We start from the raw sequence: 27,968 nt of genomic DNA on the forward strand, positions 1-27,968 counted from the left end.
GAGTACGCTCTTCTCTTTATCACCAGCTACTCTGATGGAAGCTTCCAGAGAGTGTCTGCGACATACCCGGCCGCGGTGGTCTCTCTCTCTCTCTCTCTCTCTCTCTCTCTCTCTCTCTCTCTCTCTCTCTCTCTCTCTCTGTCTCTCCTCTGTTCCTACCTGTCTCCAGCATCAGGCATCGGGCCGCGCTCGCTCAGATCTCAGCCCTCAGAAGCCTTCGCCTCCCGCTCGGCCTGCCAGACTCTATTGAAGCAAAACAATAGTGCAATTATCATCATTAGTGCAACACACCAGATCTGAAATGCGAGACATGCAGGGGTCCCTCGCCTGCCAGAATTTCAGGGGGAATTTCGCTAATCACTGCATAGCAACCAGAGCTATGAGTCAATAGGGTGATTAATGGGATGTGCACATTTTCTCTTTTTTTTTTCTTTTTGATTTACAGGCTCTTTGAGCTATAGGCAGGATTGTGTACAGAGGGCCTGTACAGTACTGTTTATTAATGCTTTCCTCAGCAAATGTCACGTCATTATAAATGCAGAAACAAACAAATGGGCGAGCTAGACCTCTATCTATTTACTACTAAATCTATTTACGTCACATTAAGAATGCACTGGTTGAATTATGGCACATTGAAGTGATATCCTAAAAGTCCCCAAACTCCTCTATATACTCCTATACGTTGGTTGTTATATTGTTTGTTATTTATACATTATATATACAATAATATAAATGATATTATATATAAATATTAGTGGTTTCAATCGAGTAAAAAATGTAATTAGATGAATCACAACAATATTCTATGATTAACTGTGATTAATCACACTTGTTCTTCTTAAGACGCAAGTTTTTATAGTGGACATTTAAATGTAAATAAAAAATGATTCTGAAAATTATTATTATATTAGTGGTGTCTATTAAAATACTAGTATATAATTGTATGTTTAATGGGGAGATAAAGCCAATGTGGGATGCTAAAGAACAAAGAATGCATTATTAATTTGATAGAGGAAACTTGGTTGTAAAGATTTCTCAATTAAAAATTATTTTGCTGAGTATAAACACCTGTAGTTGGTTTCTTTGGTCCGGATTAGTTGATGAGTTTGTTTACTTGCAGCGTTTTCTCCCTCTGTTTGGTTTGGTTTCACACAAGCTTCAAAATGCGCATCATTAAACCATGTGAAAACATGTCTCCTCTGATTACATTACATTACATTACATTTGGCAGACGCTTTTGTCCAAAGCGACTTACAATAGTGAATTACAAAAGTAATAGTTAAAGGTAAAAACATCTTTAGATAGGGCTTAAAGGAGGTCAAAGGGAAATAATGGGACAGAGGAGTGAAGGAGGGGAAGAAGGAAATGAGGTTAGAAGTAGTTAGAGGTGTTAGAGGTGTTAGGAGAGTATGTGCTCTTTGAAGAGCTCTGTCTTCAGGAGTTTCTTAAAGATAGCGAGAGATTCTCCTGATCTGGTAGTGGAAGGTAGTTTGTTTGTTGTGATTGGTCAGAGCTGTCTAGCGCAGGAGCAAGAAAGTAAAAGTAAGTTTTCAGTGGGACATGTGGCAGTGAGTGCTGCACATACTGTGTGCTCTTAGTGTGTAAACAGCATGGAGCAACAGAGACAGTGTTTGTTCATAGCAGTATATCATCTGGCTAATATATCAGATTAAACTGAGCCTTATCAGCAGTTTAGCTCAATTAAAAAGAAGTATATTTGATAGCTGGGTCAGATCGAGACCAGATCACGTTCTCACCACAAGCGATCTGCTCCAGGGAAAAATAAATCTGAGTAATGGGCTGGCCGATTACGACGGAAGTTGGGGTCCAACTTAGTGGCGAAATTAACTTTCATTCAAAAAATAATGCATTACTAATTTCAAATTAATCGTGTGTAATATATACAAATAAATATATATTCTTACTTTTCCAAATTTCACCAAAAAACTTTCCACGTGTGAAATCGACATTCTTTTACTTCAAGGCTTTTACTGCAACCTCTAGCACCTCTAGTACAATTGGAACTAGATTTTAATACTCTTTACCCACCAGCAAACATGTTCTTTAATAAGATATAGTGGCTTAAAATAAGCTCTACCTAAATATAAGCAGAGTTAAAGGGTTAAGAATACAGTGGATGAATTAAGATGCAGTAAAGTTATGTTCTTAATGATTGGCTCTAACAAATATTTCTAATCAATCGTCCGACCAGACATCCTAAAATCCAAGGAATGCAGCGATCCATAGCTTACCAGACATTCAGAGGAAGAGTTCTTTATTAATCACTGTGGGATGTGTGTGTATGTCTATGGTGTGATTTACAGGCTGTTTGATCTATAGACAATATTTTATGTATTGTGGGCCTGTACTGTACTGTGGGCTGTTTTTTTTTTTCCACACCTTCATCAGCAAATGTCACGTCATTATGAATGCAGAAATAAACAAATGGCCAAACTAGTCATAAATCTAAATCTACATGCGTGCATCGCATTAAGAATGCTCTGGATGAATTATGACTCAGTACAGCGATATTTTAAACTTGGTTGGCTCCAAGGTCTCCAGCCTCTGCTCTGCTCTGTCTGAACCTTTTGTTAATTCCGGCACTTCGTTACGAATCTCAACAGTGCACTGTTTAACAAGGAAGAGAGGCTAATAATCACATTTTTTCTTTCATGTTTTGTATGGTGCGTTTGAAGAAATATGAGGCATGGAAGAAAGTTATCAGATATTGATTAATAAACTGCAAAATATTTAATATATACTGTTAAACAAAGCTTCTTTAATACTATTATTTTCATTATTGCATTCATTTAAATGTAGTGGTTAACTATGGTGAAGGTGATTCTTCACTAATCACTGCCTAGAAGCGAGAGAAACGAGAGTGAGTCTATAGGGTGATGAAGGGGATGTATGATTTACAGGTTGTTTGATCTATAGGCAGAAGCATTAATGTGTGCTGCACTATTAATGCTCCTTTCTCCAGGCTTACTTCAGCAAATGTCACATCATTATAAATACAGAAACAAACAAATGGGCAAACTAGTCATAAATCTACAGAAAATCTACGTAGATCGGATGTGTCACGTTAAGTATTAACTGATATTTTAATATTTAGGGTTCAAGCACCGAAGGTGCGTAGAACCCTATTGTTTTTGCTAAGATTTTTCTTCTTCTTCTTCTTATTATTATTATTATTCTTTTTCTCCTGTAAAAACAGTTGTGCAGCCTAAACCGTAAGTCATAGAGAAATGAAACTTGGTAGGTAGATGTAGGATCAGTGCATCTCGGTGGACAACAAAAATGGCACCGATTGGTCAAGTGGTGGCGCTATAAACAAGGAAATTCATTTTTCACAATTTTCTCAATAACTCAAAAACCATAAGACCTACATTCAAATTTCTTTTTTCTTTTTCATTTTTTTGATGGATTCCTTGGGTCAATACCAACAACTTTCCAATTTGGACCATGCACTTCCGTCTATATAGATTTTTTGCTAATTTGCATAATATGCAAAACCTACTTTTGCAAACTAGTCCTAGGAATTTTGACCAATCCTGGCATGTTTGGTATCAAAACACTCGTGAGAGCATGCGCTTCAATATTCATTAAGAAAAAGTTGAAATATGTAAACAATATGGCCGCCATATGCAAATTAGTCCTTCTGGATATATGCCCCATTCACTTCAAGAGGTAAATTTGGAGCACTGTTTCTCAGCAACCGTGCAACCTAGCAAGTTGAAACTTTGCATGCAGAATCTATCATACAGCCTCTAAAGGATGTTCAAAGGGCAACTTAATCAATCAACATGGCTGAACACCATCAGCCAATCAGCATTCAGCAGACATTTTGGCAGGCTGAATGTTGCCCAATCTGGATGATATTTGGCAGTTATGTTCAGGTGGAGACACTGTAGTGACCTGCAAAGTGCTGAAACAATCCGCCCACTGGGGGGCGCTGTTCCAAAAAAACGAGTATATGTCACTCATGCTGTACTATTTTGACATCTAATTGTTTTTGCCATATTTAGTACAGTGGCTCTGACAAATTTCTCAATACAACTATGTTTAAAAAGTGCTTTGTTCATTCATAATTGCTAATTGTTTGAAAATAGCTATATTGAAACTACTCTCTGGATATTTGGCCTATCACCTCCATTTCAGTCTTGCTGCACACTGTAGAGTCTCTAGGTAAATGTTCATTAAAAACATTTGTGAAAATTTCACATACAATACTCTCCAGGCATCAAGCAATCTGTGCGTCCTTGGAATTTCTAACCTAAATTGCTGTAACTCTGCAGTATTTGCTGTAATCTCACAATGTTAAAGACCTCTGTACAATATCACTCTGATGAAGCGCCATTTAATACAGAACTAGATTAAGAATAACTTGACATTACATGTCATATCAGAACATTCACTCCTTTGTGCCTCTTCTCAACATTAATAACAGGTGAAAGGCTTTTGATCATTTTAAATGTGACAGAATGTCTCCAATTGTGTTAGACCTTCTTACACATCACCATCCTATGCTCTAGTAGGCACCATTGTGCTAGTTGGTGCTTGATGAAGCGCCATTTAATTCAGAACTAGATTTATAATAACTTCGTAATTACATGTCATATCAGAACATTCACTCCTTTGTGTTAATTTAAACTTGTTTGGTCAAACATTTCAGCTTGTTCTGCAAAGGTTCAAAGGTCAATCTGAATACCACTTTGTGAACATTGTGAACATGCTATATCTGCTTGTACTTGAGTATTTTTTCTACCTGAAACATCCCAAAATACAATTTCATTCTCACGTTTTGTTGTTTGCATATATGATGCCCCGTCAACTAAACTAACAAAACTAAGTCTGAAAGTCCACAAATGTATACATCATGTTTAGCGACATGGTAAAACCCTAAGTTTAACTTTAACTTTACAGACAAAGGCGCAAGTGTGTATGTGTTTGTGTGTTGTGTGTGTGAGTAAAAAGGGAGGGGAGGATGCTTCCGTGCAGTGTATTTATCTGGCTTATGATACACGCTCTGAGAAGGTGGGGTTTGGGGGGGTACAAAAGTAATGCAATAGTTACTTTTACTGGTAACTAGTTACTTTTATAGTGAAGTACAGTTGCTATTTGGGAGAAGTAACTACTAACTATAACTAATTACTTTTTCTAAGTAACGTGCCCAACACTGGTTGTCAGCCATCTTGATTTGAAACTAACGTGTTAAACTCTTCTGCCACCACTAGGTGACAGTATAATGTCCTCATAAATGGACACCAGGCCCTTGTAGAGCTAAATTTAGGGTTGTGGTCTAGACAACCCAAAATGTCATGTCTACACATGTGGACACCAGGTCCTTGGAGGTTGAATGTTTTTTAAATGTTTTTGTTTTAACTGTCTTTCATTTTTCTTTACTTAATTGATCAGTTATTGCCATAATATTGATTAGAACATTACTCAAATATGGATATCCACTGTATACTAACTCTACCTCTTTACAACTTTACAACTGATGCTCTCAAACTTTAACCGAGAGTCTTTCCAGGTGACTGAAAAATGCCACATAGATGCTTACTTTAAAGAATATAAAATATAAAACATATTTTTGTTTGCTTAACACTTTGTTTTTTTTTCATAGAACATTTTAACATAATGAAAATGAAAAAACAATGAATTGAGGTGTGTAGAATATTTGACTTAGATTACACGAATCAGCCATAACATTAAAACTACCTCCTTTTTTTTACACTCTATGGAGCTGGTTTTAATAACGTGGATGAAGCTTCCCTAACCATTACTCTAACCACATTGATCTTATTCCTCAGTCTCTCTTTTTCCGGACTCCTCATTGATCAATGACAGTCTACCCTAGCATTATCTACCGCTGTATGAAAAACGGAAGTTAATTTGTCGGAGAATAGGGAAGCTTTAAGACGGGCATGCATAGAGCCTGTAGTGTGATGAATGTGATGTGTACATTTCTCTCTCGTGTAATTTACAGGCTGTTTGATCTATAGGCGAGATTGTGTATTGTGGGCCTGTACTGTATTGTGAGCTGCATTATTGATGATCTTTTTTTTTTTTTTTTTTGACTTTCCTTAGCAAATGTCACGTCATTATGAATGCAGAAACAAACAAATGGGCGAGCTAGTCGTAAATCTAAGTCTACGTATGTACATCACGTTAAGATCGCATTGAGAAATACGAGGCTGTTGGCTCCAGGCCATTCGCTGCGCTGCGGCCGTTGCAGGCGTCGCGGCCGCTCTACAAGACAAAGCATCAAAACATAAAGGAGTTTTCAGAAGGACAAGACATCTAAATAAATTACATATTTTGACACGTTGACACCAGCTGAAGAGCGCGGCCGGGTTTGTTTGTTGCTCTGACAGCCGCTGAGAAGGCTAGTTTATTCTGTCCTGAGCGCTTACTCACAGTGACAGCTGAGGGCCGCCAGAGTTCTGCACAGAGCGGAATAACACAGACAGAGATGTGATCTTTATGAAAGGGGCTTTTTTTTACACATCAGCAGCTAATTATGCACCAGTTCATGCTGCACTTACAGAGCCACAGGATCAGACCGAGGTTGACTGAAATGTCATTGTGAACATGAGCAGCTCTAAATCTCTGGGGCGGAGGAGGAAAACAGTCAGGTCCAGTCAAATGTCTTTATACAGGTCTATACAGGCATGTCACGATAGTTCTGTTATCAACTTTTGTTCATACTTGATAGATTAGAAAATAGAAAATATTGAATTTGATTGTATTGTGATATTTTGTTTTGCAATTTGGGATGTGCCATATCATATCGTACCCAATATTACCAAAATCTTTGATATTATCCTAAAAAAATAGAGTGAAATATGGGCATTTTATTTTAAGGCCATATTTTCCTTGTAACAAAAGAAAAAATTCACACTTTTTCCATTTCACATTAAATATCTACTAGAGACAGTTTTACTGTATTTTTCATACTATAAGGCGCACTTAAAATCCTTTCATTTTACCAAAAATGGTCAGTGCACCTTATGTATGCCTTTACTAATCAGATTGTAGTGAGCAGTAAAGCCACTCCACTGAAGTACAGAGTTATACAGGAGTTTCAGTTTATTATTTTAGCACCAGGGCTGGACTAGCATTAGCATTAGCCCCTAACCACGCTAGCTATTTTATCGTTCAGAAGGGAGTATATTGGAACAATTGGAATTGGAATAGTTATTAAAAATCAAAGTTGTGCCGGGAATAGAAAGGGGTACGTAATTGATCTGGGGTGGATGGCAAGTAAAATACTTCTTTTGTGGTTCTGTGTTGTTTCTGGAGAACGACAGCCTGTATTTCTACTTCATGTGTAACAGACGGAACCCTCTTCACTTCCACTTCATCACCGACTCCATCGCTCAGCAGATCCTGGCCTCCCTCTTCCACACCTGGATGGTGCCAGCAGTCCGTGTGAACTTCTACGATGCTGATGAACTAAAGGTAAAGGTTGTTATGTGGTTGGTGTGGCGCGGTGGATAACACCACTACCTGCTTGTGAACTGGGGGACTACAGTTCAATTCCCCATTTGGGTGATTATACTGAGTTACACCAATAGAAATCTGTTCATATTCATCAAGGTTTAAGAGTTCAGAATTCAATATTTGGTGCATGCATCTTGGCATGTTCTCCTCCACCAGTTTTACACACTGCTTGTGGACAACTTTATGCCTCTCCTGGTGCAAAGAATCAAGCAGTTCAGCTTGGTTTGATGACTTGTGATGATCATCCATCTTCCTCTTGATTATATTCCAGAGGTTTTAAATTAGGTAAAATCAGAGAAGCTCATAATTTAGTGAGTGGTCTCTTATTTTTTCCAGAGCTGTGCATCAGCCTGTTCAGTCTACAGCAGTACTGTGCCTATTTACAGGTCCAGTATGAGGCAGCCTATCAGAATAAAGCTTGTTTATTTATATATTTGTTACATACTGTTTTTTTAACCCCTTTTTTTCCCCACTTTTTGACACTCGTGGCATTCTTTAAATTGTAAACTGACTTTTTTTTTTGTGAAGTTGCCACTTGCGGAGATACAAGGGTTTTGTGCATCACAGACAATATACTAGTTTACAAGTACAATAACATGGGGGGAAAAGCATTAGTAAATTAAAGTAAATTTTATTAAATGATCTTACAAACATAAAATCAGCACAAGACAGTACAACAAATTTTAATGAACGTTAGTTAATTCTTCATAAAGAATAACATTGCCATTCTCTGCTGTGCTAGTCCGAGGTGTCGTGGATCCCCAACAAGCACTACTCCGGTATCTACGGCCTGATGAAGCTGGTTCTGACCAAGACGCTGCCCTCTGAACTTCAGAAAGTCATCGTTCTGGACACCGACATCACCTTCGCCACAGACATCGCTGAGCTGTGGGCCGTCTTTCACAAGTTCAAAGGTAGTGCATTTGTTTAATGTATGTTAATGTGCTTTCATTATTTTGCAGGGATTAAGGTGTGCTATAAATAAGTCTAGCATGTCATTCTAGGATTGGGGGGGTGTTGTAAATGTGTTACTATATATAACACTGCCTAAGTTTGTATCCTGTTGGTGTGTTGCTGGCTGCTTGTGTTAGCATGTACCAGTGTGGACAGGTAGCATGCTGGCTAATCTATCAAGTTACCTATCGGGTCTTCCATGCTTTGTTTTTTCACAAATTTCTCTGTTTATGTGCAAATAAGCATCATTTAAAACAGGAGCAGAAGAGATTAGAGTTTTAGTCTCTCTGTCATGTTCAGAAACACACTGTTGAGAATTGGAATGAAATGCAGTAGGACCCCAAAAAGTTAGGAACCCCTGGCTTTAGGAAACATGGGAAGACTGTTTGTTTGTCTGATGGAAGATTTATTGGAAAATACTAAATGTATTTTTCTTTTCCTAAAAACAGCAGAAACCCTGCAGTGAAACAATAGTTTCTTTTTTATTATTATTTGTGTTTGTGCATGATTGATTTTTATCACAGTTTCTCGTCTTTGATCAGCGATCAGCCCAGTAAACAGCGTGACAACAAGATGCCAAATCTTTTAAGGCTTTTTAAAAGGGTAAAAAAGAAAAGTTAAAGTAACAATAGCCCAATCAGTAGCTTTGGTACCAGCTGGGTTTGATAAGAGCTCCTAAATAAAGAGGGAAAAATGCGCAGTGTGCGCTCCTCCACAACGAGCCGATCACAAAAGGTGGTTCATTAAAGCGTTTCATTAGTTCTACACCTGCTGCATTACACTTAATCCTTTCTGTCAGAGAGATGATAGCGTGTGATAGTGCCGTGAACGGTAATTTTTTAGTGGCAGGTACGTTTGAAATGGTAACAGCACACCCCACAATGAGTGCCTGTTTAGTTCAGTGCTTGGGGATGGCAGGTTTTGGCAGGTGTGCCAAAAGCAGAAAACGTGGCACAGCTTTATAAAGCACAGCTTTGTTGTTTTTGGATTATGCATAATCTGCTTCTCTACTGCTACAGTTTATTCACTTTGGCTGTTAATTATCAATAACAAGCACTAATTGGCACACGCACAAAGACATACGAGATTTCAGTGCAGCTGAATGGACGATTAATGAGCCTCTGTACATAGAAATGAGCACCAGCACCCAACTTTCTCATTAGCAAATCATTTGCAAAGACAGCACCCCTTTCTAATATATATATACGTGAAGCATGTGCTGTTTTAACTGCAAGCCAATCAAAGCAAAGCATTTCACTCATGAGCCACTGACTCTCCTCATTGATAAAACTTGGTATTGAGCAGTGAGTTTACAGTAGTTTACAGTTTGTCACTCAATCGACTGGTATTTTCACTCTAAAATACATTAAGGAAGACAGTCATTTTCATTGTTGCCAAGTTCTGACAAAAAATGGGATTAAAAGAACAAAATAATATTTAAAATCTTTAATCTACTGAAAACAGTGTAGTAAAATTAATATATGAAAAACCCAAATCACAATAAACCAAGAATAAGACATTTGAAATTACATTAACAATTCATGATTTTAAAACAAGCAACAAAATAATAAAATAAAAATTATAAACCTAAAATACAAACTGAAATAAAGAAATGAAGTTTCTAAACAATGCCAAAATATTAATAAAAATGTATCATGATTCTTATGCAAGTAAAAAAAAAAGTAAAAAAGCAGAATGAATAAATGAAAAAAATATATATATATAAATAAACCATCACTGATTGCACAAGCAGTTTGGACTGTGTGTTTTCCTCCAGACTCTTCCAAATAAAATGCAAAATTTACTGATGGTCAGTAATGGTCAGGACTTCATGCTTCCCTCTGTTCACAACTTTTATGGATATGCGGATTTCATTTTCCAGCAGGATGTAAGCCAAAATCATCCACAATAAAAAGAAAAAAGCGTCTATATAATATAAGTTTTACAATTTGAGCTGAATTACTGAAATAAAGTAACTTTTTAATGATAGTATACACACTCTTTACCACATAAATTTTGAAGACGACGACGACGATGATGATGATGATGCTGATGCTGATTAGCCATGTCATCTGCTGGTCCAAAGTTAGTTCAGCACTTGTTTCCCTCTGCTGACAACTTTTATGGAGATTTCACTTTCCAGCAGGACTTGGCACACTGCCCACACTGCCAAAAGTACTAATTGTAAGCCATAATCATCAACAATAAAATAAACAAACACTTAAAATATATTTAATAATCGAGTTTTATCAATTATATATATATATATATATATATATATATATATATATATATATATATATATATATATATATATATATATAATATTCTAATTTTTAAGATGCAGTAGTATTTAAAGATAAAATCCTGATATAGCATAAGTGCTACTACAATTCTATAACTTGTATTTTAATTTGTTTATACAAATTGAGTCAGAACTAGCTATATGGAACATAGAGTAGTAACTAACTTAGACTAGTAACTAAGGTGTAGGCCTACACACAGGGTTTAAGAAGATGAATTACTTTACAGTGACTTAAATAAATATAAAATCCACATAATTACGGAAGAAAAACAAAAGTAAGAGTCACAATAATTGTAAAGAGATTATTACAGCTGATGTCTATGCACTACAAATATATTCACTGGCACACATTTCTGCTTATAATTGGAACCAAAGAATCACACTCTGATGCTTCACATTGCAGCCATGCGGTGACCATTAGCACTTATCTGTGTTCTGTGAGCTGTGGCTCTGTATATGATAACATACAGTATCTTTGCCTCTCAGCTTCACTTTTTATATTTTCTTTCTGATTTGATGTGATATAAATACATCCCTTGCCTATATTTATTGAGTTTCACCGACTGTGAAGCACATGCTTGAGCATGAGGACACACAGCAAGCACCTCAGTGACTCCTGTGTGAGTCAGAGTTCAGGCTAGCTGTGAGGGTAAAGCATAAAGCAGGCAGATTTGAAAGCTGAATAATGTAGAATGTCCTGTGCTACAGGATTATGTTATTAGTGTGAACTTGCGTTCCCCTTACCTTTAATTACTCACACTACTTAATTACCATTCGAACTGCTATATTTATTAAGGTAGAGCCTTTTTAAATCCAGCCTCAGAGAGCACTTGTATTTAATCAGTAAAAAAATGTACTTTTATTAGGGGTTTGAGAACCATTGATGTTCTCTACTAGTTCTGATTCTATAACCTTGTGTTCACACTGCTGAAGTTTGTATCCTATGGTTGTGTTTGTGGCCGCTTGTGTGGGCATGTACCAGTCTGGACAGGTAGCATGCTGGCTAATCTAGCAAGTTACCCATTACTTTCCTCCATACTTTGTTTTTCTTAAATTTTCTCTGTTTATGTGTAAATCCTCATCTTATAAAACAGGACAAGAAAAAACAGTTCGTCTCTTTTTCATTTTCAAAACCATACTGTTTAGAATTTAAATGAAATGCCGCATGAACCAAAAGTTTTCTCCATGTTATGCCAGGTTCACACTACACGATTTTAGCAGCGTTTTAATCGCCAACAGTTTTTGTTTGATCACCGACAAAAACTCTGCTCTGAGGCAAATCTGGATCTCTCTGCGCTCGCACAGTCACATAGTGTCAACTACTGAAAGATGCTTACCGACCTGTCGCAGACTGATCGCCAACCAGTCGCAGACGCCTGGCAAATGTTTGGCATGCTAGATATCTGACTCAGTCTGTGACTGGGAGTCAGGAGCAGCGGCTATCATTGTGAACAAGTATTTCTTTCATTTTAAAAGGAAGTAGCATAATGTATTTTACTAAAAAAATTAAAAAAGCTTGCCTGTATATTTCAGTTTATCTACAGAAAACTGGTTTTACACTTTTAAAGCACTAGCATAACTGCTACTGTGAGCTGATTGATACAGGTTGAGCATGATGTCTGCGATCCTGAAACTGATCCTGATCCTGCTCAGTTGCTTTATATGAACCCACTTATGTTGGACTCAAGTGCGTATTCTCCTCTATAGAGATTCTCTTTCATGACAGTGCTAGTTCTCACTTGTGTTTAATTCTGTTGTGTTATGTGATGAAACGTTTCTGGAGAGCAGCCAGGTGAGTCAGCGCTTACAACGAAAAAAAAAAAAAGTGTAATTTTTATCCCTGTGTCAAAAATTGTGTGAAAGTCTCAGCAATTGAAGAACTTGCACGGCACGACCAGTTGTGTAGTGTGAACCTGGCATTGGTCATACATTGATCTACAGGGTAGGTGTAGCTGCTTACCCACTATTTATTCAAGTAAAAAAATGATGGCACTATAGATAAACATTTTGCACTTATCTTATCATTTTGCACTTTTGCATCTTATTTAGTCACATATTCTGCATGAACATCTCATTCTCTCTGTCTTTTTTTTTTTTTTGTTATCTATATAAATTTTTTTATAGCTCTGCCCACACTCCCAACTGCCATATTTAAAACCAAAACCATAAAACACTGTTTTTTGTACTAGTCCTAGATTTTTGAACATATTCCAAAAACGTGTTACCTGGCAATTATTTAATTAAATAGTGCTTGGTTCCTTATTGCTTTCTGAAAATAAATTCAGTAGGTTCCCACTCAGAAGATGATTGGTTCAAATTCTGCATGAAAACGTTTTTGTCAAAGTAAATGACAACCTGTGAGATGTCCTAGCTTTTTAAGGCACTGGAGTTTATAATTTTCAAGAATTTCTAATTCTTATTCTAAAAAGCACTTGGACTCCTGTGGTTTTGCCGCTTACAGCTATATTTTATTTTCCCTCCTTTTAAAGCTGTGTGAACTGACTGTCCCACTCATCTGACTGCGCTGTGGAAGGCCAGGCTGCTGGTCATCATTCTCCACCCACCCTTTAGTCAGGCAGCTGAGTGCCTCGCTATGTGCATGCCAGATCTCAGCATGGGGGCTGCCTGAGATGCCTGGTGCAAAGCATTGTGGGATTGAATTTGATGTGTTGCAGCATAGCGTCAACTGAAAATTGCTGGGGTGTTAACTTGGTATTTAAAAATAAAGGATTGACAGACATTTGTGAATGCGAGGGGGTGGTTTGTGTTCAGTGGGAGAACATAGTGAATTACAGTGATGTGGAAAAAGTTTGGTCCTCATGAATGCAACTTTCTGTAAAATCTGTTATTTCATCATTTGAACTTTCCATGAAAAGCATTTATTGAGTATTTTAAGTTGTTTTTAATAGGTAAATAATTTGTGTGCCTTTGGCTTGGATGAAAAACCCTCAGATGCAGTTTTACAAGCCTGTTTGCAACCCTGTTATTTTGCCTCAGAAAGAAACCCATAATTATGTAACAGCCTGGCGTACCAGAGTAACCACATAACAGCACTAGCAATAGCAAACAGCGTGATATGGAGCAGCTAGGAAAATTCCTATAATATCATAGCAAAATATACAGGGGTTGGACAATAAAACTGAAACACCTGTCATTTTAGTGTGGGAGGTTTCATGGCTAAATTGGAGCAGCCTGGTTGCCAATCTTTATTAATTGCGCATTGTACCAGTAAGAGTAGAGCGTGAAGAATCAGTTAGCAGGGTAAGAGCTCACACAATTTAGCTCAAAATATTGCAATGCACACAACATTATGGGTGACATACCAGAGTTCAAAAGAGGACAAATTGTTGGTGCACGTCTTGCTGGCGCCTCTGTGACCAAGACAGCAAGTCTTTGTGATGTATCAAGAGCCACTTTATCCAGGGTAATGTCAGCATACCACCAAGAAGGACACACCTCCAACAGGATTAACTGTGGACACAAGAGGAAGCTATTGTGTGGCCCATATAAAAAACACATTTATTTAACATTAAAAGACACAACCCTAATTCTGGTGCAGATTTCAATGAAGAAAATAAGTGTGAAATCACCTCAATGTAGTGTTCAAGTATAGTGGGTTTTAACATCAAGAGAATTAGTTTTTTGTGAATTTTGTTAAACCATTTTAACTGAAGTAAGCCACAGCAGATCAGAACAGTTTTAGTCGCCTGTTTTTGTGTAACTAAATCCTTGAAGGGTTCTTGCCTGGCGAGGGCTTGAATATGGCTGACTGCTGGGTTTTTTTGTTTCCGCCCTCCTGCTGAGGTCTTTCCTGCTGACACTCCTTTATAGGCTTTATCATAGTGTGCATTTTCCTCCAATGATGCACTGGAGGCCACATACAGTAAATGCTTCACAGTAAATTGGAGCTGTTTTGTCAGGCGGCTCTGAAGTTCTGTTGAGAGGTAATTGCTCTGCGTGCAGATGTATGTTTTTATGCAGCTTTTTAAAAGTTCTGTTCCAAAACAAAATTTCTTTCTGCAAGGAAACGGTCATCTTTTATTTAAATAGCCTTGCATAAAGTAAAAATAAAACAGTCACTTTAAGGCTAGTACTGACTTTCTACCTGGAAAAGCTTTGTAACAGTAGTAACAGTACTTTATTCATTTATAATGAGTGTTTTCCAAATTCTTCTTTACTAAAATGCTGTTAAATTTACTCCTGTTCAGTACAGTTTTGAAAACTTGGGCATTTCCAGAGAATATAACAACCAAACTGACCATGCTTACTGTATTATTCACACAATAATGCACACTTAAAATCCTTTAATCTTTCCAAAAATCGTCAGTGAACCCTTATAATCCGGTGCACCTTATGAATGAATTATGTTTTTACCAGTCAGGTTGTAAAGGGCAGTAAAGCCACTGTGCTGAACTGCAGCATACTACAAGATTTCCAGTTTAGTTCTCCAGCAGTGTTAGCATTAGTCGCTAACTGTACTATGTTCTAGGTCTTTTGCCGTTCAGTATTACAGGCCTGTAGCCTTCTGCTAACCCCAGCTAGCCCTGTTAAAACAAGCTTTGTGGGACAAATCGATAGCCAATAGCTTCCTGGCTTCCTTAAATCAAAACTTACTGTTAGTAAATAAAAGCGCTTTACTCAGTTTATCCAGTTTACCCAGTTATCAGGAGAGGAATTTGTGTAGATTAATATCCATTTTCTCAACGCTTTTTAGAAATGGCCGTTGTTTTTCTCAACGCTTTCCAGAAATGGCCGTTGTTTTTCTCAACGCTTTCCAGAAATGGCCGTTGTTTTTCTCAACGCTTTCCAGAAATGGCAGTTGTTTTTCTTAATGCTCTAGAAATGAGCGTTGTTTTTCTTAATGCTTTTTAGAAATGGCCGTTGTTTTTCTCAACACTTTTTAGAAATTGCCGTTGTTTTTCTTAACGCTTTTTAGAAATGGGCGTTGTTTTTCTTTCCAGAAATGGCCGTTGTTTTTCTCAACGCTTTTCAGAAATGCCCGTTGTTTTTCTTAATGCTTTTTTAGAAATGAGCGTTGTTTTTCTCAACGCTTTTTGAATTGGCCATTGTTTTTCTCAACGCTTTTTAGATATGGCCATTGTTTTTCTCAACGCTTTTTAGATATGGCCGTTGTTTTTCTCAACGCTTTTTAGAAATGACCGTTGTTTTTCTCAACGCTTTTTGGAAATGGACGTTGTTTTTCTGTAATTTATGGTTTGAGCCACCACTAAAGACACGCTTTATACATGCATTTCTGGACAGAGTGGATAAATATTACATGATTTTACAAAAATATGACTCATAGTACATTTTCTACTATATCTTCCAAGTGCAGTCCTACAAAGTGATGTTAGCAGCATACTGAGCCTGAAATACTTTTGAAAGGGGCTCCAATCTCTCTATTATGCATCAGAGGAGCAGCTCAACCATTTGTAAGCTCCTTTTTTTTATGTAAAAGGCTACATAATGCTGCTTTAAGTAATTGGACCATTAAAAAAAAAACGTGTGGTTTAATTCTGCACTCATTTTGTCATACCTGACTGTGGAGTTTAGTGTAGAAATGTATCTGTGGGTTGTGTGTGTAGGAAGATAATAACGGGTGAAATAGCAGACGAGTACTAAGTCACACTGACAGCACACTTCTATTATTAACGTTGGCAGTCTGGGTTTCGCTGCCGACACGTGACGAGGCACAGATGAAGATAATTTAGCTCCCTTTCTGTACATATGCTCAACACCACGACCTGCTGTGAGCCATAAGTGTGCTTCCCCTTGTTTATCAGGTCATATGAGGGAGCAGAGACTTGATTGGCTGTCTGATTGTGTAGTGGTTGTATTTTATTAGTATTTTGTGCTCCACTTAATATGTTAAATCCACCGCTGTTGTAAATAAAATGTGATTCCAGGCTCAGTGGAGAGCGGCACTGTTGATTTTCTTAACCCTTTTTAGAAATGGCCGTTGATTTTCTCAACGCTTTTTAGAAATGGCCGTTGTTTTTCTCAACGCTTTTTAAAAATGGCCGTTGTTTTTCCCAACGCTTTTTAGAAATGGCCGTTGTTTTTTCCAACGCTTTTTAGAAATGGCCGTTGTTTTTCTTAACGCTTTTAGAAATGGCCGTTGTTTTTTTCAACGCTTTTTGAAAGGGCCGTTGTTTTTCCCAACGCTTTTTAGAAATGGCCGTTGTTTTTCTTAACGCTTTTAGAAATGGCCGTTGTTTTTTTCAACGCTTTTTGAAAGGGTCGTTGTTTTTCTTAACGCTTTTTGGAAACGGCCTGCTTTGAAGCATAAGTGTGTTTCCCCTTGTTTATCAGGTCGTATGAGGCAGCAGAGACTTGATTGGCTGTCTGATTGGGTAGCGATTGTATTTTATTAGTATTTTGTGCTCCACTCAGTATGTTGAATCCTCCGCTGTTGTAAATAAAATGTGATTCCAGGCTCAGTGGAGAGCAGCAGTGTTGATTCTACAGGTTGTCAGAGGGAGTTTTCTTTCTGCAGGGTGACCTTGCAGAGCAACAGGGGGATCAGACTCCTTCTGTGCTGCAGATTGTGCTCTCCTGTGCTGCAGTAGCTTGATTCATGACAGTGAGTGGAAAAGAAGGTTGCCTTTAAAGTAGAGATTCAGCCAGAAATCCAAAAAAATCCAATTTATACAGTTTTCTCCAAAGCCCACATATATAGTCCATCAACACTGACAGGCTTTTAAAATGTTTTATTCTTTTTTTTTTTTTCAGTCTTTTCATACCTTTCTGTTCTTGCATTCGAGCAGAGTGTGTGACTGCTGGACTGATCGTGCTTACTCAAATAGCATTATGGAGAAGAGCTATTTCTTGCACTTAGGCTCCCCCTACAGTCAGGAAGTGTAATTTATTCATTGAGCCAACACTAAATGAAAACACACTTTACACCTGCATTTCTGGTCAAGCTGAAGGTGTGTCTGTGTGAGTGACAGGCTGCTGCTGCCTGAAAAACACGAAGGAAAAGCATGGTCTCTATTCGCATGGCTGAATATGTGCTTGTAAAATCACATGTCCAGCCATGTGGGTTGAGGCCATGCAGTTACCTCGGTTACCATGCCGTTACCATGCGTTTACCATGTGGTTACCTCGCTTCACGTGCTTGTAAACGCACGTGTCGAAAGCTGTGCATCTCAGTCCAGCACAGTTTTGAGCAGATATTTCCAGTTACAGCTGAATTCACGCTTTTAATCCAAGAAAAACGCTCTTATTTACCTTTTTATAAAGCCATTAAATGGCTGATTAAAGGGCTGATTACTGTTGTTTTGTTGTTTTCCTCGGGTTTTGAGTAGGACTGCAACTAATGATGGTTATTTTTGTAGTTGACTAATCTGACAATTATTTTTTTAATTAGTCGATTAATCAACGATTATTTCTGCCATCTCTAGAAACAATAGAAACAGCAGAACATGAGGTTTAAATGGCATTTAAATATCTGTATGTTGTTTAAACGTGTAAATGACTGATATTTAGTGATTTAATATGTAATCTGTTGTGTTCGTGCACTTTTGGAGAGACAAAATAATCTCCCATATGTAATAGTAATGCAGTACTGTTACAAATTAAAGATCAGTTGACAATTAAATTAAAATATTAATTAAAATAATTTAAATAATCGACATTGTCAATTATATCGACTAATCGTTGCAGCCAGGTGCTGACTCAGATCTTGATCGGTCCAGACGCATGACAGCGTGCGGGTGGGGGCGGGGCTGGTGATGTCATGGGTCCTGCACTGTTTAATATTGCGATATATATTTTTGAAAAAAAATATTTGCAATGTAAAAATATTCTAATATCACGCAGCCCTATGCTGCAGTGTTTGTGTGTTTGTGTGCACACCGTGAACTCACTGTAAGTCAAACAGGTTGTCCTCAGCCCACACACACACACACACCCTCTCACACACACATGGCTTCTTGAAATCGCTCAGTTCCTCTCTTCACTCTCAGCAGCCTAGTAACGACAGCTCACCGCCTCCGAGTCTCCAGGAAAATGGCAGGGTTCCGAATGAACTCGCCTCATGAATAGGATTCATCATGCGGCGTCACGCTCTCGCACTCTTTCTTTCTCTTTCTCTTTCTCTACATGCCTTTCTTTCACTCTCAGGCCCTGCTGCTCACTGCCTCAATCTTTTTCACTTACATTCTCTCTCTCTTTCTCTCTGTCTCTTCCTTTCCCTCCGTTCCTCCTCTCTCCCCTCCCTATTTTTCTTTTTATTCTGTGTGATTTTCCTCCTCTCTTACTTTTTTTTTTTGAGTTACATTCAGTCTTTACAAAGCTTAGTGAACTGAAGCAGTTCTGCCATCATTTTGGGCAGAAATCCTAAAGTCTGTGGCTGCTGGCAGAAGCAGTAATGTCATTTCTGTTCACACTTCAATTAGGAACTTTTTACAAAAGTTTTCCTACTTTCTTACTAGTAAAACACAGAATTTGAGATGACATCAATCCAGAACCCAGTATCTGTAGTGGGCTGATACCAGCAGAAAATGCAGAAAATGTGAAAGACAAGTAAGGGTCTAGTCTGGGGTTCTAAAAAGAATCTTGGAGCAAAGATTATTTTTAAATTTTAATACAAAAAATAATAATCTAAACCCTAAAGTAGGGGTGGGCAATATTATATCGTATACAATATATTGTGACACAGAAATATTATGATATTAAAAATCCATATCGTGATAATAGGGCTGTTCTGTCTTAAAAGTAGTCTATTATTTACTGTGAAGCTTTAAGTGTACTTATTGTATAATTGTTTTAGTTTGCAGTTTATATGCATGCACTAAATATTCTGCAATATTATTTGCTGCATTATATTATTTTATGCTATATTATTTATTTTGCCACATTATGATTATTCTGTTATACTATTATACTATATTCCTGAAATGAATTAATTATTTTAGTTTTCCTATATCGCCAAGTATATCGTTATCGGAAAAATACACTGAAATATTGTGATATTATTTTAGAGCCATATCGCCCAACCCTACCCTGAAGCCTATTTCACACATGTGCAGTGCCTCAAGCAATATGGATCTATATTAGGTAATGAGGCCTTTAGCTTTGTGTACCCTACATTTTAAAAGCCTATTTACTGTTAACTGTTAAACATTACTGTATGGTTAATCAATAAAAAAAAACCAAAAAAATCATTAATGTATTTTTACTTGATTTAAAGGATTTTGTCTAAAATATCTATTTTGCTGGTAGAATTTTGTGCTTAAATTATAGAAATATGACACAACCAGCCTTAACACTAAATTCCAAATGGCTATTTACTGTTGACCGTTCAAGACCCCTCTACTAACTGCATGGTCTTGTTTTGTTATCAGTAGGTCAGTCTCAAGTATTGTTATTGATTTACCGCTCAAAAAATGAGCTCAATAATTGTGGCTGACCTCAATATAGTCCATCATTATTTAAGCCAGAGCATCAATAACAGCATCTTCCATAAAGGTAGAGCACACTGCACACTGAAGACATGCTAAGTGCAGTTAATATGGGTTTTATGGAAAAAAAAAAAAAAAATATATATATATATATATATATATATATATATATATATATATATATATATATATATATATATATATATTATATATTTACTTTTAGCTATAGTTGCATCAGAAACAACTTGCTTTTTTGTGTGTGTGAATATTAGTTGAAACAGACATTCCGGACCTGTAACCGAAATCTTGTCCCTGTTAATCATTTTTGTATTTTTTAAATATATTTTTATTTTTTGCTTCTATTAGTATGTTCCACATTGTATGTTAATGTACTGTCCACTGTATAACATACTTAGAACTTAATAGTCTTTGCTTAAAATCATTAATCAGTAGAAAACATTCAGTTGTAGGACCATATGCTTTCAATAATGCAAGAAACACAGACTGAATTGCAGAATAGAGGTTTAAAATAGAACATTTTAAACTTCTAATTTTTGAAGCAAATTAATCTAAAAGGCTTTACTCTCCGCCTACTGAGGGCTGAGACACTTGTCATATGCTGTCGTATGCCGTATAATTGGTATTAGTGGATTCCATCTATGTTTTAAGTGAAACTAATATGAAAATATGAAAATAAATGAATCCATTACAAAATTATTTATTTTAAATGTTATCATAGAAGATAATTGTTGTGATTTTAAACAATTGATACCACTTGACATCAATATACTTTTTTCTGTCAAGATCCACTATTAACTGGGTCCATACAGTCGTGAAAAACCTGGAAAAGTCCTGGAATTTGAAAATAGCAATTTCCAGGCCTGGATAAGTTTTAGGAAAAATAAAAACACCCAGAAAGTTTTGGAAAACTCCTAGGAATTTGGTCTGCAAATCTTTGTGTTTCAGTTTATCGATGGAGAAAATCTATTTTTAGCTAACAAATTCATCAGCTCAGAGTTAATTCAGTGATTAAGCCCTACATAATGGAGCTCTCAGGATCTGATAACACATTTTGTTATTAAAGATTTTTTTTTATTATTATTATTATTTTTTAGACCTACTATAGTATATCAGTTTTAATTATAGTTTTATTTGGATTTTTGGTTTTATTGTTCATGTCCGCACTGATGTTTTAAAAATCATATTTTCATGAAGGCATGAAAAAAGTCATTTTTTGGCTAAATAAGAGGAAATGGTGTGATTAATTATGATTATTTACAGAACATTATAGTACAAACAAAAATGTGAGAAAAACAAAGGGCAGTAAAAGGCCTGTGTGCCAGAACATACAACTCCAGTGCACATCTGGGAAATGTGCATGTGTGTCATTTATAAAGTGTGTTACGACGGCGCTGTGACTCAGAACAGGTGTGTATTGAGAGCCCAGCTGTATTTTCAATGCTTCAGGACACACATCTCTGGCAAGCAGATCAATAATATAAGAGCATGTTTGTGTAAACAGGAGGCTGCAGAGATGCTCTGAGGCTGAGGCAGGGATCACTGGGAACAATTCCTCCTGCACTGTATATCAGTCACAGAGCCGAGACCGAGCGCACCGTAAACAGCAGCGGAGGCTCTGAGGGATTATTTCAGTAATAATCTGCAGTCTAAACTCCTCTCTGATCTGTACTGTTCTGTGTCTCTTTGGGAAAGGCCTGTCGGTACAGGATGGTCTATGATTGGGGCGAGATATGGATCTGTGGATCTCTGCTGTGGTGTTTTGTTGATACATGGTTTCTGTAGGTGGGTCAGTGATGTGAAGGTTGTCTGAATGTTTCAGTTTCAGTTAGTGAAAGGTTTAAATTCTTTCAAATATACATGTAGTACCTCTCCTATGTATACATATAAATATATTCCCTGTATCTTTTCACAAAACATGAGTGAATTGTTGCAGCCGTCTAATTATTTTCTTCACTGCTGAAACTGAAGCTTAGTATGTTAAGCTGAGTTAAAGGTATTGCAATGTGGATCAGCCAGACCTCTTCCTGTACCAATTTGAAAAAAAAATATATATATATACATTTAATAGTTATAGTTATTATTTAATAGTTACAGATTTATCTGTGTTATTATGATGAAAGTGTGAATGTGCTGTGTGTAAGTGTGTAAATGCTGCAGTAGAGAGTGCAGTAACTTGATCTGTTCCTTGTACAATATACTGGTATTTTTTTTAGGGATGCAGCAATACCACTTTTTCCTTACAGATACCGGCTTTTCTGGTATCGGCTGATACCAAGTACAGATAACTGTTTTATCCTGAATAAGGTTTCCACCTTTTTTTTAAAGGTCTGTTAAGATGATTGGCTGCAGTCGATAATGATTGACAAGGAGCTCCTGTTGTCGATATAGAATTATTTAAAGGAACATGTAATGATTAAAATATGGTAAAAACCAGGAAATATTTAGGCACTTTTCAGATTTTCAATTTTTAGTTTTATTTCAAGATATATGTGCAGTGTTTCTTTTACTCCCGCTTTCCAAACCTGGAAATGGTATCGGCCAATACCCATTGCCGATACAGATACTGTGTGTAAGTGCCAGTATCTGCACAACCCTAATTTATTTCTAAAATTATTTTTTTTCTTCAGTTTTTCCGATTTTTCAGTTTTCTGTTTTTTTTAAATGGCCCTGGCAATAATTATTGGCTGGACCTGATGAGCTTTAATGGCAAAAATAATAATAAAAACAAAAGAGGGTATTCTAAAACGTTTGACCGATAGTGTATATATATAATTAATATAAAATATGAATTGCGGATACAGTATGTTTAAGATAATTATTGAGAAAATTTAGAGAGAAAACGACTCTGTTAAGTAAAGTTAAAAAGGTTGACTCTCACATTATTAAATATAAATGAACTCTACTGGGAACGTGTAAAAAAAAGAAAAAAAAAAGAAAGAAAAACGTTAATTAATTCATTTTAAGATAAACCACGGTTGCACCACATGACAATTTGTGAAAACAAAAAACAAAAACCTAAATCACTTAGATTAAAAAAATGTAACGAATGATTGGACATTTTTAATATAATAATCCTTATATATCATTGACCCAATGTGTTCATAAAGCCATGTTGTGTTGATAGTGTGTGTGTTTGTGCTATGGATGGATATGGTTGTGTGTATCAGATGTTTCTAGGCATGTTTTGGATCATTATCTTTTTTGTAGAAGCCGTCCTCTTTTCAGCTGCAGCTTTTTCACAGATGGTTTAACATTCACATCCAGGATTTGCTGGTATTCGTTCTGCAGAATCCATTCTTTCCTCCATCCAGGCAATACTGCCAATGCCACTGGCAGCACCAGTGCTTGACGGGCAAATGCTTCCCTGTTTCCAATGTGTTCTTTTCATGAAATGCAAATTTCGTTTCATTTTTCTTCTCTAAATGTATATTTTCTGAGTTGCTTAAATTTTTTTTTCCATCGTCAGCCCACAACTCATGCGGCTTCTCTAGACGATCAGTAGTTTACACTGGCTTTCCAAATGTCATGAGATGGCAGTGTGTGGCTTGGGAAATCCCACGCGTGTATAAGTTGTGAGGTGTTATCTTGTGATTGAGTTTAAACTTTGGCCAGCAAAGAGAAGTGAATTATTGGATTTGGAGTGAGGCCTGATAGTGGGTTCTGTATGGTTCTATATCCACAGTAGACAGTGGGTGGTCCATGTAAACAGACAAGCAACCCAACACACATGTTTCATAAGTCAGTACTGGACAGTGTGGGACAAAATATCAGTATATCAATATCGTTTTCAGTTCTGATACCTTATTATTACATGACAACAAATATCGAAAATTCATTGAAATGTAGAAGCTCTAAACTCTCTAATACTGGCCACCAATGTGAGGTATTGCTTCATTACTCCAGGTGGTGGCGCTAATCAAATGAATTGGACAAACCTGCGGTGAAGAATATTGGTTATATTATGTGAAACTGACACCAGTAAATCCATAATTCCTGGTATTTGTTTATTTAGGAGTATTTTATCATTTTCAGTCACACAGATTCTGTGACATTTTATAGATAATTGTCTTGTAAAATGCAAAGTCTCGCAGAATCACAGTATCATTAAATTACTGTTATTGTGGACAACGTAGTGAATCATGTCATGCAAAGTAATTTATACAGTGCATTAGGAAATATATATTTTGGCCCAAAATCTGATATCTGGCGTATGCTAAACATTTAGACAAGCTTTAAAAACAGTTATAGACTAAATGAAGTCAAAATAGAACTAGATTTCTTTGCTCACAATCAAGCTGATGGTGTTTTCAAAGCTATATATTTTTTTGCTCTGGTTTGAATTGGATAACAAGAATGTCGACTTCATTATTAAACAACATGAGAATGTTCTCTCCTCTTTTTGGTCAGATCTGCATGAGGCAGCACAAAGAAAGAAAAACAGGAAAAAGTTCCTGTATTCTGGACTACAACATAATTTAATGGAATTTAGCTTGAAGCAGCAGCAGAGATGGCGTTTGTTCATGGCTATAGTAAATATCTTGGTAATAAATCAGGTTAAACTACAGCTGAACAGCTGTTTAGCTCATTTTGTGGTGCAAAATTAATAGTTAGAACAGATTGAGATTATAATGTATTGTATAAAATATATATTTTGTTCCTATCAGTGAGAGACCAACTTAATTAAAAAGAAAATATTTTATTATTAAAGGCCCTGTCAGTTTACTGCAACAATTTGTACAATAGATTTTGTACCATTTCTAATTATGTTGACTGGACTTTAAGAGCTTAAATGGTAAAAATTATGGGGGGGGGGGGGTGTTTTAAAACTTCTTACTGGTAGTGTATATATTATTTTGGTGGCTGAAATATTAATGTGAAACAGTATTTTTAAGATGATTTCTATCAGTTCTATGTAATAAAAAAATATCTTACATTATTGAATATAAATGATGAGCTTATTATATTTTAAATTCTATTAAAACTCTATGAACAAAGTGGTTGCATTAAACATGTTACTGGAAACTTGTAAAAAAAATGTTAAGGTAATTATTTAATTTAAATATAAATCATGGTTGCACCACATGACATTTTGTGATGAAAAAAAAAATCCCTTACAAAAAAATTAACAAATGTCTATATGTATATACAAAATTCTTAACATAATAATCCTTACATATCATCGACACAATGTGTTTATAAAGCCAGAGCGCACGTTGTTTGCTTGGAGCAGGAGCAGACATGGCATTTGTTATAATAAATCAGGTTAAACTAAAGCTGAACAGCCGTTTGAGATTATAGTATATTGTGAATCATAAATTGTGTTCCTATCAGAGAGAGACTAACTGAATTAAAAAGAAAATAAAGCTTAAGAGTTTTAATTGTGTGTAAAAATCATTGCAAGATCATAACTTTCTTGCTCCTTCTCTCTCTCTCTCTCTCTCTTTCTCTCTTTCTCTCATACCCCGTCTCTTATAGACGTACGCAGACGTTGGTAATTTGTGTCTGAATGTCAGTCTAGTGCAGGTGGAGATACGGGGAGAAGGCAGTAGATCTGTGTTATGATAGCCAAACACCTTCATTATATCAGAGCACAAAGCGGCTGCAGTTCTGTTCAGTCTGAATGAACATATTGAATGGAGCCCAGCCAGAATAGAGACACAAGTCATTAATATCAGCCCTGAATTCCCATTCATCCAAGTGAGAGCAAGGAAATTGATCAAGCGAGCATTGTTAGTGTTATTCTTGTAAATGGAGGAAGATAAAAGAAGTGACAGTATTGGTGTGTAAAGAAAGAGAGATAATGAAGAGGAACAGCATTGCTTAAACAGGCTCTAATAATGAACAAATGAAGAACACTACGTCTAAATATCGGCAGCAGCACTTTTCTGTGAAGCTAGAATTTCTAGGCTTTAGAAATGTGTGGGTTCTTTATAAAAGCTCTGCTAACTAGAGCTGTCACAGTAATTACATTATCGGCTTATCGTTCAATAAATGGACATGACCTCAATCATTTTAAAAATCGTGATATCGTCCATTGTGTTTGCACTTACAAAATGCACTTACATATACTGTGACCCAGTTGTGCAAAAGCACAGCGAAACACATACACAACCCAAAACATATCTATATTAGAAAAAATGCCCCCATAAATGTCCAAAACTAACATAGAAACATAGTAACGGCCCAGTGTGTCTCTAGTCACTTAACTTTAGTGTCTCTTAGGTTCATAATGCCTCAGCCTTCCTCTCACCATCAGCGTATCTCTCGAGTGAAGGCTGAGGCAGGGTCTTATCATGACCGGCTTACTGCTTACACTAGTCGAACAAGGCCAACTTTAAACTCTCTAAACATCTGAAGAACTGTCATCAGTGCCACAGGACTTCTGTGTTCATTTTTTTTCGGCATTTTAATATGAAAAAAAGAAAAATAAAAACACATTAAAAGAGATGTGATAATATATATTAATAACATCAGACGGCATTACCCATGTGCAGCATCAAAAGGAGCTCTTCACGCTACAGACTGTGCTCACATGACAGAACGAGGCTGGAGGTAGAGTCAGGTAAAGGTCCACAGTAAAAACTCAAACTATTTCATACCATGGGAAATAAGAGTGCAGCCAAACAAAAAAAAAAATATATAACTGCATTTCAAAAGAGCATGTTTCTGCTAACACTAGTCAAACATGGCCATTTTTAAACTATCTAAACATCTGAAGAAGAGTCATCAATGCCACAAGGCTTTTGTATAAGAATTGTCTGCCAAGGCATTTTCAACTTTAGGTTTAGAGCTGTATGATAAATTGCACTTCTTTTTTTTTAGCATTTCAATAAGAATTTTTTTTGATAAACACGTCGAAAGAGCTGTGATAATATATAAATAAATAACATCGGACTGCAATAACAAGGTGCAGCAACAAAGGAAGCTCTTCACGCTACTGACTGTGATCACATGACATAACGAGGCTGGAGGTAGAGTGAGGTAAAGGTCCACAGTAAACGCTCACTTCAAACTACTTCTTACCCCGAGAAAAATGAGTGCAGCCAAGCCAAAAAATATTTATATATAATTGCATTTCACTAACAGAAGAACACATTGCTAAATGTGAAGCATGTTTCTGCTAACACTAGTCACTGTCTAAACATCTTAAGACGAGTCATTAATGCCACAAGACTTCTGTATATGTATTATGTATATGTATTATGGCTGCCAAGGTGTTTTCAGCTTGAGGTTTAGAGCTGTATGATAAATTACCTTTTCAAAGATAAATTTCAAAATGTTTCAAAATGTTATTTTATTTTTTTGAAAAACACATCGAAAGAGCTGTGTATAATAATAATAATAATAATAATAATAATGTATGAATAAATAACATCACCTGCATTACCCATATTCAGCAACAAAGGGAGCTCTTCACGCTACAGACTGTGCTCACATGACATGACATAATGCTGGAGGTAGAGCGAGGTAAAGGTCCACAGTAATTGCTTATTTCAAACTACTTCATACCTTAGGAAAAATTAGTGCAGCCAAGCCAAGAAAAAAAGACCACTGCCAACTGTAAAGCATGTTTTAGGGTTGTGTTGCAGCCAGTGGCATTAGCAGTGGGATAAGTAGCATGAGGGAAAGGAAATTAGCAAATCCTGAATGTAAATCATCTGCAGAATCTTGTGTAAAAAGGCTAAAGCGAGCATGTTAAATGGCGTGGGAGAAGTAAAACAGAAGGAAAATGTAATTGAGCATGTGTGTGGGTGTGTGGGTGTTTTTGGTGACCT

At 36.5% G+C, this 27,968-nt stretch overlaps 1 protein-coding gene across 3 annotated transcripts in view; it reads left to right on the forward strand.

The window, feature by feature from the left end:
* large1 (LARGE xylosyl- and glucuronyltransferase 1) overlaps window positions 1–27,968 on the forward strand; it is a 364,426-nt gene that overhangs the window by 301,245 nt on the left and 35,213 nt on the right. For all 3 annotated transcript variants that reach the window (XM_049473482.1, XM_049473490.1, XM_022671307.2), the window contains exons 5-6: window positions 7,344–7,467; window positions 8,252–8,423. In XM_049473482.1, coding sequence (XP_049329439.1) covers window positions 7,344–7,467; window positions 8,252–8,423 — 296 coding nt within the window. The remainder of the gene's footprint in view (window positions 1–7,343; window positions 7,468–8,251; window positions 8,424–27,968) is intronic.

This window comes from Astyanax mexicanus, chromosome 2 (assembly GCF_023375975.1).
Source record: "Astyanax mexicanus isolate ESR-SI-001 chromosome 2, AstMex3_surface, whole genome shotgun sequence".
Classification (NCBI taxonomy): domain Eukaryota; kingdom Metazoa; phylum Chordata; class Actinopteri; order Characiformes; family Acestrorhamphidae; genus Astyanax; species Astyanax mexicanus.